The sequence below is a fragment of the Lathyrus oleraceus genome, chromosome 7 (genome assembly GCF_024323335.1).
Source record: "Lathyrus oleraceus cultivar Zhongwan6 chromosome 7, CAAS_Psat_ZW6_1.0, whole genome shotgun sequence".
Taxonomy (NCBI): Eukaryota; Viridiplantae; Streptophyta; class Magnoliopsida; order Fabales; family Fabaceae; genus Lathyrus; species Lathyrus oleraceus.
Window position 1 is genome coordinate 367,755,520 of NC_066585.1, and position 14,842 is coordinate 367,770,361.

General features: G+C 35.4%; 1 protein-coding gene across 1 annotated transcript; it reads left to right on the plus strand.

The window, feature by feature from the left end:
- The first annotated feature begins 997 nt into the window (after positions 1-997).
- LOC127103874 (uncharacterized) lies at positions 998-2,203 on the plus strand. The gene has a single exon (XM_051041115.1). It carries the CDS (start codon positions 998-1,000, stop codon positions 2,201-2,203), a length of 1,206 nt encoding a protein of 401 aa, XP_050897072.1.
- The last annotated feature ends 12,639 nt before the right edge of the window (positions 2,204-14,842 follow it).

Sequence of the window (14,842 nt, forward strand, 5' to 3'; positions counted from 1 at the left end):
CGAGGAAAACTCTTAGCTAATTTTCCTTTTGACGCAGAAATTGAGAAAACCTTACGCGCTCAGCTTAGGAAAGCGCAATTACAAAAAGTGGCAGAACACAAAGAAAATAACTCTAACCATTCAGATACAGAGTTAGAAAAAGAAGACAAGCTAATGATGGTTGATCCACAACCTGAAACATTATTGGGTGATTATGAAATAACAAATGCATCGGGGGGTTGATTAACAATAGTAAACCAACTGGTGAATGTTCCCAATTATCAGTTGCATCCTACTACCACCCGCCAACTTGAAAAGAGACCTTTCAAAGGAAAAATCAATGAAGATGCCAATAAACATCTACAAAGGTTTCTGAAAATGAGTACTACTCTAAAGATAGAAGGGCATACCGAAGAAAGTAAGCAACTGAGAATGTTTCCTTTTACTCTAGCAGAGGATGCAGAAGAATGGTTTTATTCACTTCCACCTGATAGCATCACCACTTTGGAAGAGATGGAAACGACCTTTCTGATGCGTATTTTCCTGCTTCAGTTCTCTTCAGAAAAAGATATGAAATTCTAAACTTTAGACAGAGAGAAAGTGAATCATTAGGTGACGTGTATAAAAGATTCAAGAGACTCTTGGTTGCATGTCCTACACATAATATAGATCAAACGGGACAAATGTAGATATTTGTAAATGGGCTTGGGTTAAAGACAAAACAGCTGATTGATACAGTTGTCGATGGCTCATCCAGTTTTACAACATCCATTGGCATAAAGAAGATCATTGAAGCCAATACTGCAAATGATTATCTTGAATTATATGATAGATGCACAAGTAAACAAGAAGGGGTGATTGATTTGAGACTGGATACACATGTTATTAAGTTAGAAGATCGGGTTGCAGATGAAGTTGAAAAGAGACTTAAGGCATTAAATGTAGGTACTCAGCAGGTAGCTTAAGTCCAACAAGCTACTTAGTTAGTTGTGAATTTTGTGGAGGATCTCATTTTGCCATGTATTGCGTTGCACACCTTCAACATGTAGAAGAAGTTAATTATCTCAAGCAGAATAATCCCTATTTTAATACTTACAACCCAAGTTCAAAGAATCATCCAAACTTCTCCTGGAAAGATCAGCAGGGTAATATTCAAAAGCAGGATCCAGTGAAATATCAGAATCAACAGCAGTTTCAACCTCAACAGAACTTTCAGAATCAATTCCTACAACAACATCAGCAACAAGCACCACAGAAAGTAGATTGGGAAATAACTACTGAAAACATGGTTGTTCAAAATGCCCAATTTCAAGAAGATACAAGGAACAACCAAAGGAACACTACATCTACATTTAAGAATCTGGAAGTTCAAGTGGGACAGATAGCACAACAACTCTCAAATCAAGCTCAAGGCACCCTTCCGAGTGCAACAATACAAAATCCAAGAAATCGTAAGAATATTAATGTTGTCACAATAAGAAGTCAGAAACTTGCTAAAGATGAAGAAGATAAGGCAACAAATGATCACCATGTCATAGAGGTAGATATGGAAGTGAGGGAAAATAAGAAAGAACCAAAAGAAGCTATACCACCCGCAAAGCCAACTAAAGAGAAAACTAAAAAGGAGGCTAAATCGGTGATTAAGTTACCTTACCCTCAGAGAGTGACAAAGAAGGACCTAAAAGAGAAATACTTTGAGAAATTCATCACAATTTTCAAAATATTAGAGATCAATATGTCTTTCTTTAAAGCACTCGAGGAAATGCCCATGTACCAAAAATTCATGAAAGAGGTAATCTCTAAAAAGAGACCAATAAGAGATGGGCCGGTAACCTTTAATGAAAAGTTTAGTGCAATATCACCAGGTAGGAGAATCCCAATCAAGCATAAGGATCCTAGATCTGTCACAGTCCCATGGACTATAAAAGACAAAACTTTCAAGAAGGTACTTATTGATTCAGGAGCTAGTGTGAGTCTGATGCCATTGTCAGTCTATCAAAGGCTTGGTATTAGAACAGTCAACGATACAAGGACAGTTTTGAAATTTGCAGATCACTCCATAAATAATGCATATGAGGTAGCGGAAGACGTATTGGTGACAATGGAGCAATTTAGTTTTCCTGTTGATTTTGTGATTATGGACATACTTGAGGATGAAAAGACGCCTATCATTCTGGGTCGACCATTCTTGTGGACAAGTCGATGCAATTTTGACATAGAATAGGGTGCATTGATTTTCAAAGTTTACGAAGATGAAATAACCTTGCATGTGCTTGAAAACAGGAAGCAAAAGGTAGAAAAATAAAATCACTATCAAGTATGAATGATCAGGACAAATGTGAAAGGCCAAAGTAACATGCCAACATCAGAAAAAGTCTCAAGAAGGCCATGTCAACTGGTATCACCTCCATTAACAACCCCGAGTGGAAAAAAAATCATATTTCCATTCCAAAAGCCAAGAGAAAGAAGAGAAAGCAGCATCGAGGTAAGGTTATGGAAGTTAGAAGTGACTTGTGGCACAAAGTAGTCCATATCTCTGAAAAAGAAGGTTTCTTTGTTTCGGAAAAGAGAAGCAACAAGGTGTGGAAGCAGAAGTACCCCCCATAACCTGGGGAGTGAGGCGTCAAGTTAATGACGATAAATGAGCGCTGCTTGGGAGGAAATCCAAGGAGGGTATTCATATTTTTTATTTTATAGTTTCAATTTTTTTATTAATTTTTGAGTTTTGTTTGCTTTCAGTTGGTTTATTTTCTGGTTGTTTACTTTTATCTAGTAATATGTTAATTATAACTTTAGTGGTTGTGTGAAAATTACCCAAACTGAAGGCATGTGTGTCCTATGTGCATGCTAACTCGCCAAAATATTTTTATATACTTCTGAATGATCTGATTGGTTTAATTGAGTTGGACTGAAGGTTTAGCAGGTTTATCATAACTGATTGAGAAGTCACATCAAACAAGAGGTAATGTGGAGGTTGTCAGCTCTACCCAACATGGTGAGAGCAGAAAAATCCAAACACAATCTACATCATAAGAGAGCATTCATGTATGTCTTTATCATTCAGAACTTGCGTAAGTTCTTTTCTGATTTCGGTTGCACGATTACATACACTAAGGCACGTTTTTTGTTATTACCCCTGAGCCTTTATGGCCATCTTTTTTATTATTATCCATTGGTAACCCCATTTGAGCCTTTATCCATTTTTTTTTGTTTTAAAAACCACATTATATACCCACGACCCAAACACTTCCTCACCATGTTCAGAATACTTATGTGAGTTATCAGATCTATGTTCATTCTAAGTTTGGGGTTGTTGTTTGGATAGTAACCTTTAAGTTTGGGGTAGTTGTGCAGCGTTAGTACAAATGAGGGCACCTGATGATTGAAAAAAAAAGAGAAGAAAAAGAAAATATGAAAATTTGAATAATCAAATTGAAAAAAAAAAGAAAATTAATCATCAAGACACTTGAAAGAAGGAGAAGTCAACGAATATAGAAAATAAAGACAAATTCAAAAGTTAAATACTCGATAACAGTTCATCCTAAAGGACGAGTGCAAGAAAGAATTCAAGCACTAATCCATCAGAACGAGCATAATGAAGATAACGATCGTATTGACTCTGAACCTTAGCCTACTTTTCCAAAATATTCCACCTTAACCTTAGCCCCGTTATAACCATAAAGACCTCAAAGAGTGTGTGTATCGTGCACCTTAACATCAAAAGATAATTTATTCAAGCATATGGTATGGTATTGTGTATTGTAAATTTTGAGTGTAAAACACATTAATACACAAGAGATTTGGTGAGTGTGAATTGAGCTGATAGGTGAAGCAGTGCTTTCAAATGAAGGTGTGGCCAATCAATCGACCTCGGTAATCCAGCAAAAACCAAATGTAACAACAAATGAGAGCCATGGAAGATCTTAGAGGTATTGTGGTACGTGAATTTTTTTTCTTTCAATTAGGGGTGACACGAGTTCTTTATTCTTAAAGTTGCTTGAGGATAATCAACAAGCTATGTTTGGGGTTGTGATCAGTCAATATTTATGCTATTGTTATTATCATTTTAATAGGTGAAAGTATGTGAATTATTTGCATTTTCCATATAGTTTGAGTGCTTTATATGTCAATTCCTTTAATTTCGTATTTGTCTATGTTTTAATTATTCATGGTACTTTTGATTATTTTGGGAAATTTAACATGTTTTGTAGGTTGGAGGGACTCAAATAAATGGTCGAAAAAGGAACGCGACAAATTTTCAGAAAGTTTCACAAAGTCTATTTTTTATTACGTTTTACATCATGATAGGCATGTGGTATTTTGATCATATCTAGAGCATCATAACTCGGAATGATGTGGGACCCGAGGAAAATGAAAGATAAAATTAAGGGCTACAACTTTCATAAAGACACCAAAGGCAAATTTGGAATTGTCTGCCTATACGCGTATCAACTTGCTCATACATGTATCAGATCTAAAAAAATGCATGTTTCTTCCCATACACAACGCCCTACCCCATAGGCGTATACCCTGCCCCCTATACGCCATACATGTATTAAAAATCTCAAATGCACGTTTTAGCTGCCCCATACGCGTATGGAACCACCCATACACGTATGGCACCCCTCGTACGCGTATGGCACCCCCATACGTGTATAGGCGCCCATAAACGTAAAAAAAGCCTTGTTTTGAGTATTTAAAGCCACAAAGTGATTCAGGTTTATGAATTTTACTATGTTTTTCTTTATTATTATGCGTAGCTAAATCCTCCAATGGTATGAGGTGTCTTTGATTCAGGTTTATGATACAATTTTATATTTTTACCTTGTAATAACTTTGATTTTATGATATATGAGTTATTTACAATTTGTGCTTAATAATTTCTCTTTCAGAAAAATTGAGTATGATATGTGGTTAATATTTAGACCTGACCACTATTGTTAGTGCTTAATTATGAATAATTCATAATAGATATCCCTAAGTCTAGGGATACCCTGTGGAAACTGGAATATTCTTAATTAAAATAATGCTTAATTTTATCTGTAATTCACTATGGACATAAAGATTAATTTGAATAATTCAAGGTTTTCTCACTAAGGACTTATGAGTAAACACCCTTAAGAACTGGTAGTCAATGTTATTGAATTAAGTCGTTTCAAGGTTAGTTTGTTGTTGTTGATGAATTCAATCATACACTGCCCCTAGCATGTTTACTCATCATATATTTTAATATGTTCAATTGCTATTTTACATTCTATTGCATTTTATTTTCAATTGTTTAAATAAACAATCCAAAACCCCTAAGGCTTTTGTTTAACTAAGATAAAACATGAACTCTGTGTCAAGCAGTCCTCGAGATCAATACTTTGGAAAGTTTCCCTTATTACTACATTGGAATATTAGTACACTTGCTAATTGACCGGTCAGTGCGCGAGTGCTGTTATCTGAAGGTTACTTGTGATTGGTTAAATGGTAAAAATAATTTTTTAATTAGTGTGCTCACCAAGGATTCGGACCCTCGTGCCTACTTATTCTCATAGTGCAATGAGAAAATCAGAGTTCCGTAGTTCGTTGTAGAAAATACGAATCTACTTGTTGTTTTTAGTGGACGATGTTAACGTTCTCATTCTAGCAGTTAAATGTTTCTTGTATGATCGCGCATGGGAGACTCATGTGTTTGTTTGTTTGCGGTAAAATGGATGCACTTGGATCATATTTTAGCAGTTAAATGTTATTTGGATGCCCGCGCATGGGAGGCTTAAGCGTTGTTCTTATTGCGGTAGACCGAAAGTAATATGTCCTTTGTGAAAAGGCTTTGAATGCCCTAAGGAGGAAAATTGGATTTGATGAGTTGCGATTGATTTTAGGGTCGGAGACAAGTATCAAACCACAAGCTAAGTAAGGTCGACAATCCGAGTACTTGAGAGCTGAAAGAACAGTTGCATCCTGACCTCTCTTTTTCATCAGAAGAGTTTTTGTTTATGAAATTTGTGAGGCGAGTTTAATCGTTGGTACTTAGAGGGAGACAAACATCTAACCATAAGTTAGGTTGGTAGAAACCCATCCTAATTAAATTAGCCATTTTTAATGTGCATTTTTTATGAATTGACATGGCATTGAAAAGTGAAATTAAGCATGTTGGAACATAACTTCTAATGTATTTTATTGAAGAATTAAAGAAACTCATACAATTAAGTTTAAATAAATTCCAACAGAGAAAATGCTCTAATTAGCCATGACATATGAATTTAACATAAACTAACAAGAATTAAAATATGCATGTTCATGAATTAAAACGCATGACAAAAATTGGAACAAGAATTATAAAAGATGAGAAATACAAGAAAACAATTAAATATGTAAGGGCGCACGAAACAGGGGGTGAGAAGCCTACAAAATAAGGCTTTGGGCCTAACAGCAAAGGCCCAACCACATGGTGTGGTTGTTGGGTTCAACACATGATAGCATAAGTAAAACAGGGGTGTGAAAAGGCAAGTCCAACAAAATTTGGCAAGGGGGATAGAAAAAACCCAACATACATTTTCTTCACCTCTACACATCATTTTCAATTTTATGTCAAAAAAACAACCACCACTAGAGCTCCGACTCCATCGCGTCAGAGGCGGAGGAGTTGGCTGGAATCAAGAAATATCACAATTATTCTACTCCTCTCAACCTCTTATATCCTAATCTCTCATTAATTCTTTTCAAGGATTAACCAATTCTGAAAATTGAAGCACTAAATCTATGAAGCCTAAGCATAAAAACTGAAGTTAAATGGAGGTGGAGAATAATCAAGTCACCAAACCTTGGGGCTATGATTCTCCAATGCAAAAGCTACATTGTGATATCAAAATTTCAGAAAAAAAGAAGGGATAGAAATTCACCGATCTATAAGACGAAGGATTGTCTTGGAATTTGCTGAAATTTGAAGGTGATAAAGATGAAGAAAACAGAGGCGTGCTTCTTTGATCTTCTACTTTTGCTATGAATTATTCTCTTCAAGAATTAGCTCTGAAAAATTCTGAACTGAATTGTTGTTGTAGATATTGATTAAGTGAGTGTAGGCATAGTGTAGAATGTAGGAGGTTTAACTCAATTGGTGACAAACTTGAAGGTGAAGCTTGCTCCAATGGTGATAGAGCTTTAATGCAAGGATAAGAATTGGAAAAGATGAATTGAGAGGATGAAAACTGAATTTTAAATAAGTAATTTTTTGTTTGAATATGGTTTGAATGTTGAACCTTGAGGTTGAAGGGAGTGATGAGTTTATATAGAGGCATTTCCCAATTGTTTAGGTCAGCTTTTCTAGGCAGCGACAGTTGGAAGTTAGGACAACAATTAGTGTTAAAGGATTCAATGAACAAGTTGGTTATGGAGTTAATGGTTTTAGATTTTCTATTAAATGTTAGTTGCAGTTGTGATTGAAGTGTTAAAGGACTGTTATGACAAGTTGGTGAGGTTAACATGTGTGGAATTGGTGTAGTGTAGTGATAGTTTTGATGAATGTTAGTGTATTAGAATGAGTTAGTATAGTGTAAAGTGGCTGCGTGTTGCTGTATTAGACTGAATGCATGCTATTATGTGTTACTAGAAGTGAATTGGAGTGATTTGGTATGGAAATGATACTGTAATGAGGCTGAAAAATAGTTGATTTTGGCCTTTTTGCACAGGTGTAACCGGTTACCCTACTGTTGGTAACCGATTACCAATACGAAAACAAACATTCTGAGGGTTTTTTTGGATGTGCATAGTTGGCATAGCTACTTACACCATTTTGAGTAACCGGCTACCAACGCGAAAATTGGGATTATGTGCTATTAAAAGTGAGGAAATCGCAGGTGTAAGTGTAGGCGTAACTGGTTACCATAATGGGTTACCATGTTTTAGGTAACAAATTACTAGGACGAAAACTTGGCTTTTTTGGCTATGTTATGATGCAGTGGCATGTGTATGTAGTGGAATGATTGTAGCCTTGATTTTTCTCATTGTTTATGTGATTTTTGCAGGGTTTACATGAATAAGGCTTGGCGTTGGTCAAGGGCATAGAGCACGACCTTCACAAATCAAGACTCACTCATGCAGCAACTCAGACACTTGGATGCTTTGGAGAAACACAAGAGATGGAATGAGGATGTAATTTGTGTATTTATTTTCTTTGGCTTGTTAAATGGTTTGTAATGAAATGAATTTCTTGCAATGTCTCGTGTTGAACATCTGAACTTGTACTCGAAATTTGCATGAATCATGAATTTGAAGGAATGAACCTTGATTTATATGGCTTGACCTTGAATTGAAAAACCTTGTCTTGAATTCATACCAAATGATCAAGTTCATAAAATATTAGCCAATCAGATCTAATGTCATGATGCCATAAGCTTGATTCCTGAGAACACCATGAAGAAGAATCTATCCAGCACTTACCATGAAATCCAACCTCTGAGCTAATGATGTTTATGAATGAAATGTACTTGTACATGAATGAATACGACATGCATATGTAGATGAGTAAAGGGTCAAAAGTCATATAAAAAATGAAAATAGGTAGGTAAAATTTTGGGGTATGACAGTTGTACATGTTTAATAGTGTAGGCATAATGTAGAATGTAGGAGGTTTAGCTCAATTGGTGACAAACCTCAAGGTGAAGCTTGCTCTAATGGTGATAGAGCTTTAGTGCAGGGATAAGAATTGGAAAAGATGAATTAAGAGGATGAAAACTGTATTTTAAATAAGTAATTTTTTGTTTGAATATGGTTTGAATGTTGAACCTTGAGGTTGAAGGGAGTGATGAGTTTATATAGAGGCATTTCCCAATTGTTTAGGTCAACTTTTCTGGGCAGCGGCAGTTGGAAGTTAGGACAACAGTTAGTGTTAAAGGATTCAATGAACAAGTTGGTTATGGAGTTAATGGTTTTAGATTTTATGTTAAATGTTAGTTACAATTGTGATTGAAGTGTTAAAGGACGGTTATGACAAGTTAGTGAGGTTAACATGTAGCGGGGTATTCGTTACCTTTAGATTTATTGACTAAATCAAAAGTAAACCATACAAGTCGAGTCGTCACCGCACTTCTATTTATCCAAAGGAAAGGTTAGAAAGCGAACAAAAACCGAGAAGTTTTATCGAATAAAAAACTAATAAAAATGTCAGAGATCGGGGTAAGGGGGTTGGTTATGCAATGGGAAGGTTTTAAGCACCCAAAACATCCTAGGTACTCCTAGGGAGCCCTTTTCATACTTGTTGTAAGGTTGGTATTTTTGTGAAAATTTGTTTGTGCAAACATGATTGGGGAGATGAGAAGAGAATATACAAGTTATTTACAAATTTTGTGTTTGAATGGATAATCCCATTGCCTACGTACCATCTTAAAAAAGATTAGGATCAAAACCTCACAGTTCGGGGTAAAAAAATCTCAAAACAAGTTGGTGAATTGATTGGTCCAAAAGCCTTAAGGTCTTTTGTTATCCAAGGGAGAAAACTCAACCTAAAACCACAAATCCACCATGTGAGGATAACTTCAACATGCTAGTGAGGGGTTAACCCTATAATAAGCATGGAAGACTCATTGTCCATCATTAAGGATATAGGTGAGCATTATATCTACCTCAAGGATAACGCAAACCTAATAGATAAAGGTTATAAAAAGTTTTTGATAAGAAAGTGGCCATTGAAACCACAAAAGCATTTGAATGAGTTATATTTAACAATGAAAAGTATTTACAAAATATGGTCAAAGTTGACTTAGAATTCAATTCAAAATAAGTGTTATGAAAAGAAAGTTTGAAAATCAAAAGCATAATGCTTAGGTTTCTAATGTTTGAAAATAAGTGTTAATGTTTGCACAAAAGTTTTGGCTTGGGTTAGAGTGGAGGGAAGAAGAAGAATGGCTAAAGTCCTAATCATACAAGAGATGAAGGATAAGAAACAAGACCATAAATGGAGTTCCCTTCTTGAGATCATATTGATGATCCAAGTAGCTCCCATCCTTTGGAATAAGCAAGCAAATAAGTGTATACTCAAGCAATCAATCAAGCAAGCAAAGCTCTTAGGAATCTTCCAATGGCTCTTGTATCTCTCTCTTTTGAAGCACATGACAATGGTTCTTCAATTTGGCTCAAATAGGAATCCCTAGCACAAAAGCACACACATAAAAAAGTTCCATGAAATAAATCAAGAATGGACAAGAGTGAGTTTAGAGATTTGGTCCTTCTAATCCATCTTCAACAATAAGGCCTTTTTACTCCATTTTGCATAGGGAATGTTCTAGAATCTAAGTCCTTTTTGTCCATTTTTTGCATTTGATCCCCAACAATCAAAACAAGAGCACAAGCACAATAATATATACACAATTATGTGCTCAAGTGAGCAAAAGGCAAATTGCATTAACATAAACATGTGCTCAAATGAGCAAAGGGCAAAAGCAAATGAATAATATGTACAAGAATAGTAAATTACATAAATGTAAAGTGCAAGAATTAAATGTTAATGGTTAATGGTTAGTGTTAGTATTAGTGTGCCATAACGCAATTTAGCGCTATGTTAAGCAATCGTAATTGGACTTATGGAGAAGTCTGTAACACCCCAAAATTTGCCCTCCTCATTCATGCATTCATTTAGCATTTCATATTGCATTTCATCATGTCAATCAGAATTAGATCCAAAAAAAAAAAAAAAAACGAAAAAAAAACCTTTAAAAAAAAACGAAATAAAATAAAATAAAATAATAATAATAAAATAAAACAAAATAAAACGAATCAAAATAAATAAAAATAAAAATAAAAATAAAAATAATTTTTTACAAAAAAAATTTAAATAAATAAATAAATAAATTAAAATATAAAAATCTTGGACTTGGACCTCTCTCAAAAGCCCACTAAGCTACCAATATCAGGTTATAAATTCAGAGTTTCAGTGAAACAAAATTTCATTCTATTCCTATTACCCTGTCTGGAAAAAAGATAGCGAGAGAAGAACCCTGGAAAAAAGGAAGAGAAACAAAATACTCTAAGGTTTCCTTGGAACAAAACCCTAGACAAAACCTGAAGAGAAACCTGACAGAGAACTCAGAGCAACCCCCAGGCAGCTCTGAAAAATTCAATTTGACTCACACACTTTCGTCTCACGCAAACCCTAAACATTGCCTTGCAAACCCAGCCGTGCCATTTGATTTCAACCGATCTCTCTAATCAGGTTTGCCCTTATTCCCATTACCTTTATGCTCTTAATTTGGATCATATGAATGTATGAGGTATGATGGATGAATTTCATTAGGTTTTTCGCCCATGGGTTTAATATGTATATGAATGTATAAACAATGCCTTGAATGTTTAACCGTTTAATTTTTGAGTGTATGCCACAGGGTTTGAGGTTTCTGAAACCATACTGTTATCCATGAAAAAAATGCTTATCGTGTTTCACTAACCCTTTTGTTGAGTTTTTGTGAGGGCTCACAGACTTTTGCAGAGATGGTTTGCGTGGTTTTCCCACTTTATTTGTGGGATACCCCTGGAGGTTCATTCCGATTACCTGTACTGACTCACCTTTCTTTGATGGCATTAGCTTGGGAGATCCCTGGGTTTCTTACTCCTTTAATTGCTGTTACTTCGGATCTTTATCCGTGTGGTACTTTTACCTCTTTTCCGCATTTTATCGCTTTCTTAGCTGGAAGACCTCGATAGGAGGCATTTGTTTTCTTTTGTTTATTTACTTCGAAGCCCCTTGTTGGCACATTTACTTTATACATGTTTGTTTTGTATGTGTTCGTATCCCTGCAGGTAGCGCGGTTCCTTCGTCAAGGACTGCCTTTTTTGCCCTTGAGCATCCCAAACCCTAAAACCCAAAGCAACACGTTAACTCCTTCTACTACAGGCGAGTAAGTCTCCAAAGGTCGAGCATCCGGTAGATTGCGTAGTGACGTCGTTCGTCCAAAACCCAATCCATAACCCCGTAGTTAACCGAACTACGTTTTGCTCTGATTCTCAGGCCAGATGAGATACGTAGGCATAAGACGCGATGTCTTAGCGAGCACAATTACCCAACCCATAGGTCAGCCGAGCTACGAAGACTCTGATTCTCATATTCAGATGAGATACGTATGCAGTGGATGCGACATTCGCACGAGTCATTTTCATTTAACCCTTTTTTTAGTAAATAACACATTAGATAAACCCACACCCTTTAGACAAGAACTACAAAAGTGGATCCCGTAGAGTACTACGGATGCGTAGGGGTGCTAATACCTTCCCTTCGCGTAACCGACTCCCGAACCCAAGATTTGGTTGCGAGACCCCGTCTTGTCCTTTCCTTTTTCAGGTTTACTTCGAGCGTTTCCTTTCCCTCCTTTGGGATGAATAACGCACGGTGGCGACTCTTCTGTCATTTTCTTTCGCCGGTTGTTTTTTTGCGCACTATATTTTTCAGGTTGCGACAAAGTCACAACTATCTGAGGCCGGTCAATAATAATGTAGGCAACAACACAAGTTAGAGATTTTGATTAGTGAATCAAACTCCTACAACTTGCCATGTCAAAAAGAAGATGAGAAATGATCTTGTATTGATTTAGGCTTTTTGCTTGATTAGGAAGCAACCTATCCTTAATGCAAAGCCATTCACTTAATCCATGATCAAGATGAATTAGATTTGAATCAAGGAAGGTTAAACCTCCCATGTATCAAGGCTAACCACCAATCTTTAACTCATTGATCAAAAAAGAAAAAGAAGAAGATGAATATTAAATTGCATTAATGGAAATGAAATAAGGTAATCAACAAGCATTGACCAAAGATAGAGGAGATCAAGGTCAAACAATCGTAAACAGAAGCAAAATGAAGATTAGAAGTCAAGAAACAAATAAAATATTTTTGGTATTTTTTAAAAGTAAAATAATACTTGAATTAAAATAATAAAGAAAAGTCAAACTTCAAATTCACTTCAAATCAACTTTGAAAAGTCCAAGTGAATTATCCTAAGTTCAACAAGGTCAAACAAAGTTTGACAAAAAATTTCAGCATTTTTAGAAGTCAGAAACTATTTTTAATCAATTAAAAATGCATAAAAATAACCTAATTGAATTAAAATCTCAAATAAATATCAAATAAATCTCAAATCAATTAATAAATTGATGAGAATATTTTTCATAGATCTATCATCATTCAAAGAGGTTGGAAAAATATTTTTTGTATTTTTTAAATATCAAAAACTATTTAAAATGAATTAAAAATAACCAGAAAAGAGAAAATTCCTAAAAAATATCAAATGATAAAATAAAAAATAATAAAAATCATTTTTAGAAACTAGAAATTAAAAGAAGAATAATGCAATTGGTCTCGCATTTTTTGGACCAATAATAAAGGAGATATGATTTTTTTAAATGAAATGGAATTTAAAAAATAAAATGAAAATGAAATCAGAAAATGAAAAATATGGAAAAACACGGAGCGTTAGATATAGCTCATTAAATGAGTTGGCAAATCATGTGGACCACATGCGCGCATCCACCATGCGCTTCAGTCAATGCAATCATACATTGCCTTTAAATAAGTCATAACATGGAACGGTTATGATTAAATCTGGAAATAGAAATGCACGGCTGTGATTCATTCTGGAGACCAGACGGTGGTGTACACCACCTTCTTCTCCGGCCAGACCTCCGGCGCCGGCCAGAAGTTGCAGAGATAAAATGTTCACCAAAAGCCACGATCCAGGTACCAAATGAAAACTGGGGTGATGTACATCACCCCTGTACCAACCAAATTCACTCTAGGCTTCCATATAAAGAGGAATCAGAGCTTGAATTTTGTGGTGTTCAACTGGAACTTGTTGGATTTCAACAATTCAAAGCACAAAATGATTGCCTCTATGAAGAGGACTTCAGACAACCCAACAACAACAAGAAATAAGCAATATGCAAGTAGATTCGAAGAAAACAAAATCTGAAGTAAACCTCTAAAATGCAGAGCTTGAGAGCATGATGTCTTGATGTTTAAGCTTGCAGTGTGTTCTATGGATCAAAGTGAGCAAGGCTTAGGAACTGTAGATCTAAAAATCAATCAAGGAAATTGAATTTTAGATCTGAAATTTTTGAAAGAAAGAGGTGAGTTTCTTTGAGTATGGTTGAGGAATGAATCGTGCAGCATGTAAGGCGCCCTTAGGTTGTGTAAATGAGAAGCTTGAGGCACTTATTTATAGCAAGAGAATGGCTGAGTGCATGAACAAAGCATTGCATGGATGGAAAGGGCCTCCATGCATGGGCCTGTACAAGCGCATGGAGGGCCCAATTCCACTTGGATTTCCAAGCTTAACATCAGAAGATATAATTTGGACGTGCAGATGGTGTGTAATCCACTCATGCAATGCAATTTCAAATGGTTTCCAAAATTGTACCAACTTGTTCATCCCTTCGAAAATGGCATTTCCAAAACTGAAGCATAACCTTATGGGTAATGGTTGGAAAGCTTTTTGCATGAGGATCATTTTTTATGTTGACCAAAACTTCATTTGACATTTGGAAATTGGTGAAAAATGATCATGAAGTGTAGGGTGCAAAACATGTACATGGGAGAATTTAAAAAATGGCCAAACTTTGAGCATTTCTGTTCCAATGATGCAAGCTCCATATGACAAAACCTTCAACATCAAAGTTGTATATCTTTTTAATACAATCAATTTGGACTTAAATTTTGCATCATTTGGATTTTTGATGAAGAAGTTATGGGCACTTTAAGTTGGACTTTTTCACATTTCAATGCCTTTGGTCCAAAGTGACCTATAATGTTTTGCATTATCACATGTATTTATTTTAGGATTTTGAAAATTTTCTTAACATATAAAATGAATTAGACACCTTAAAAGTTCAAATTCATT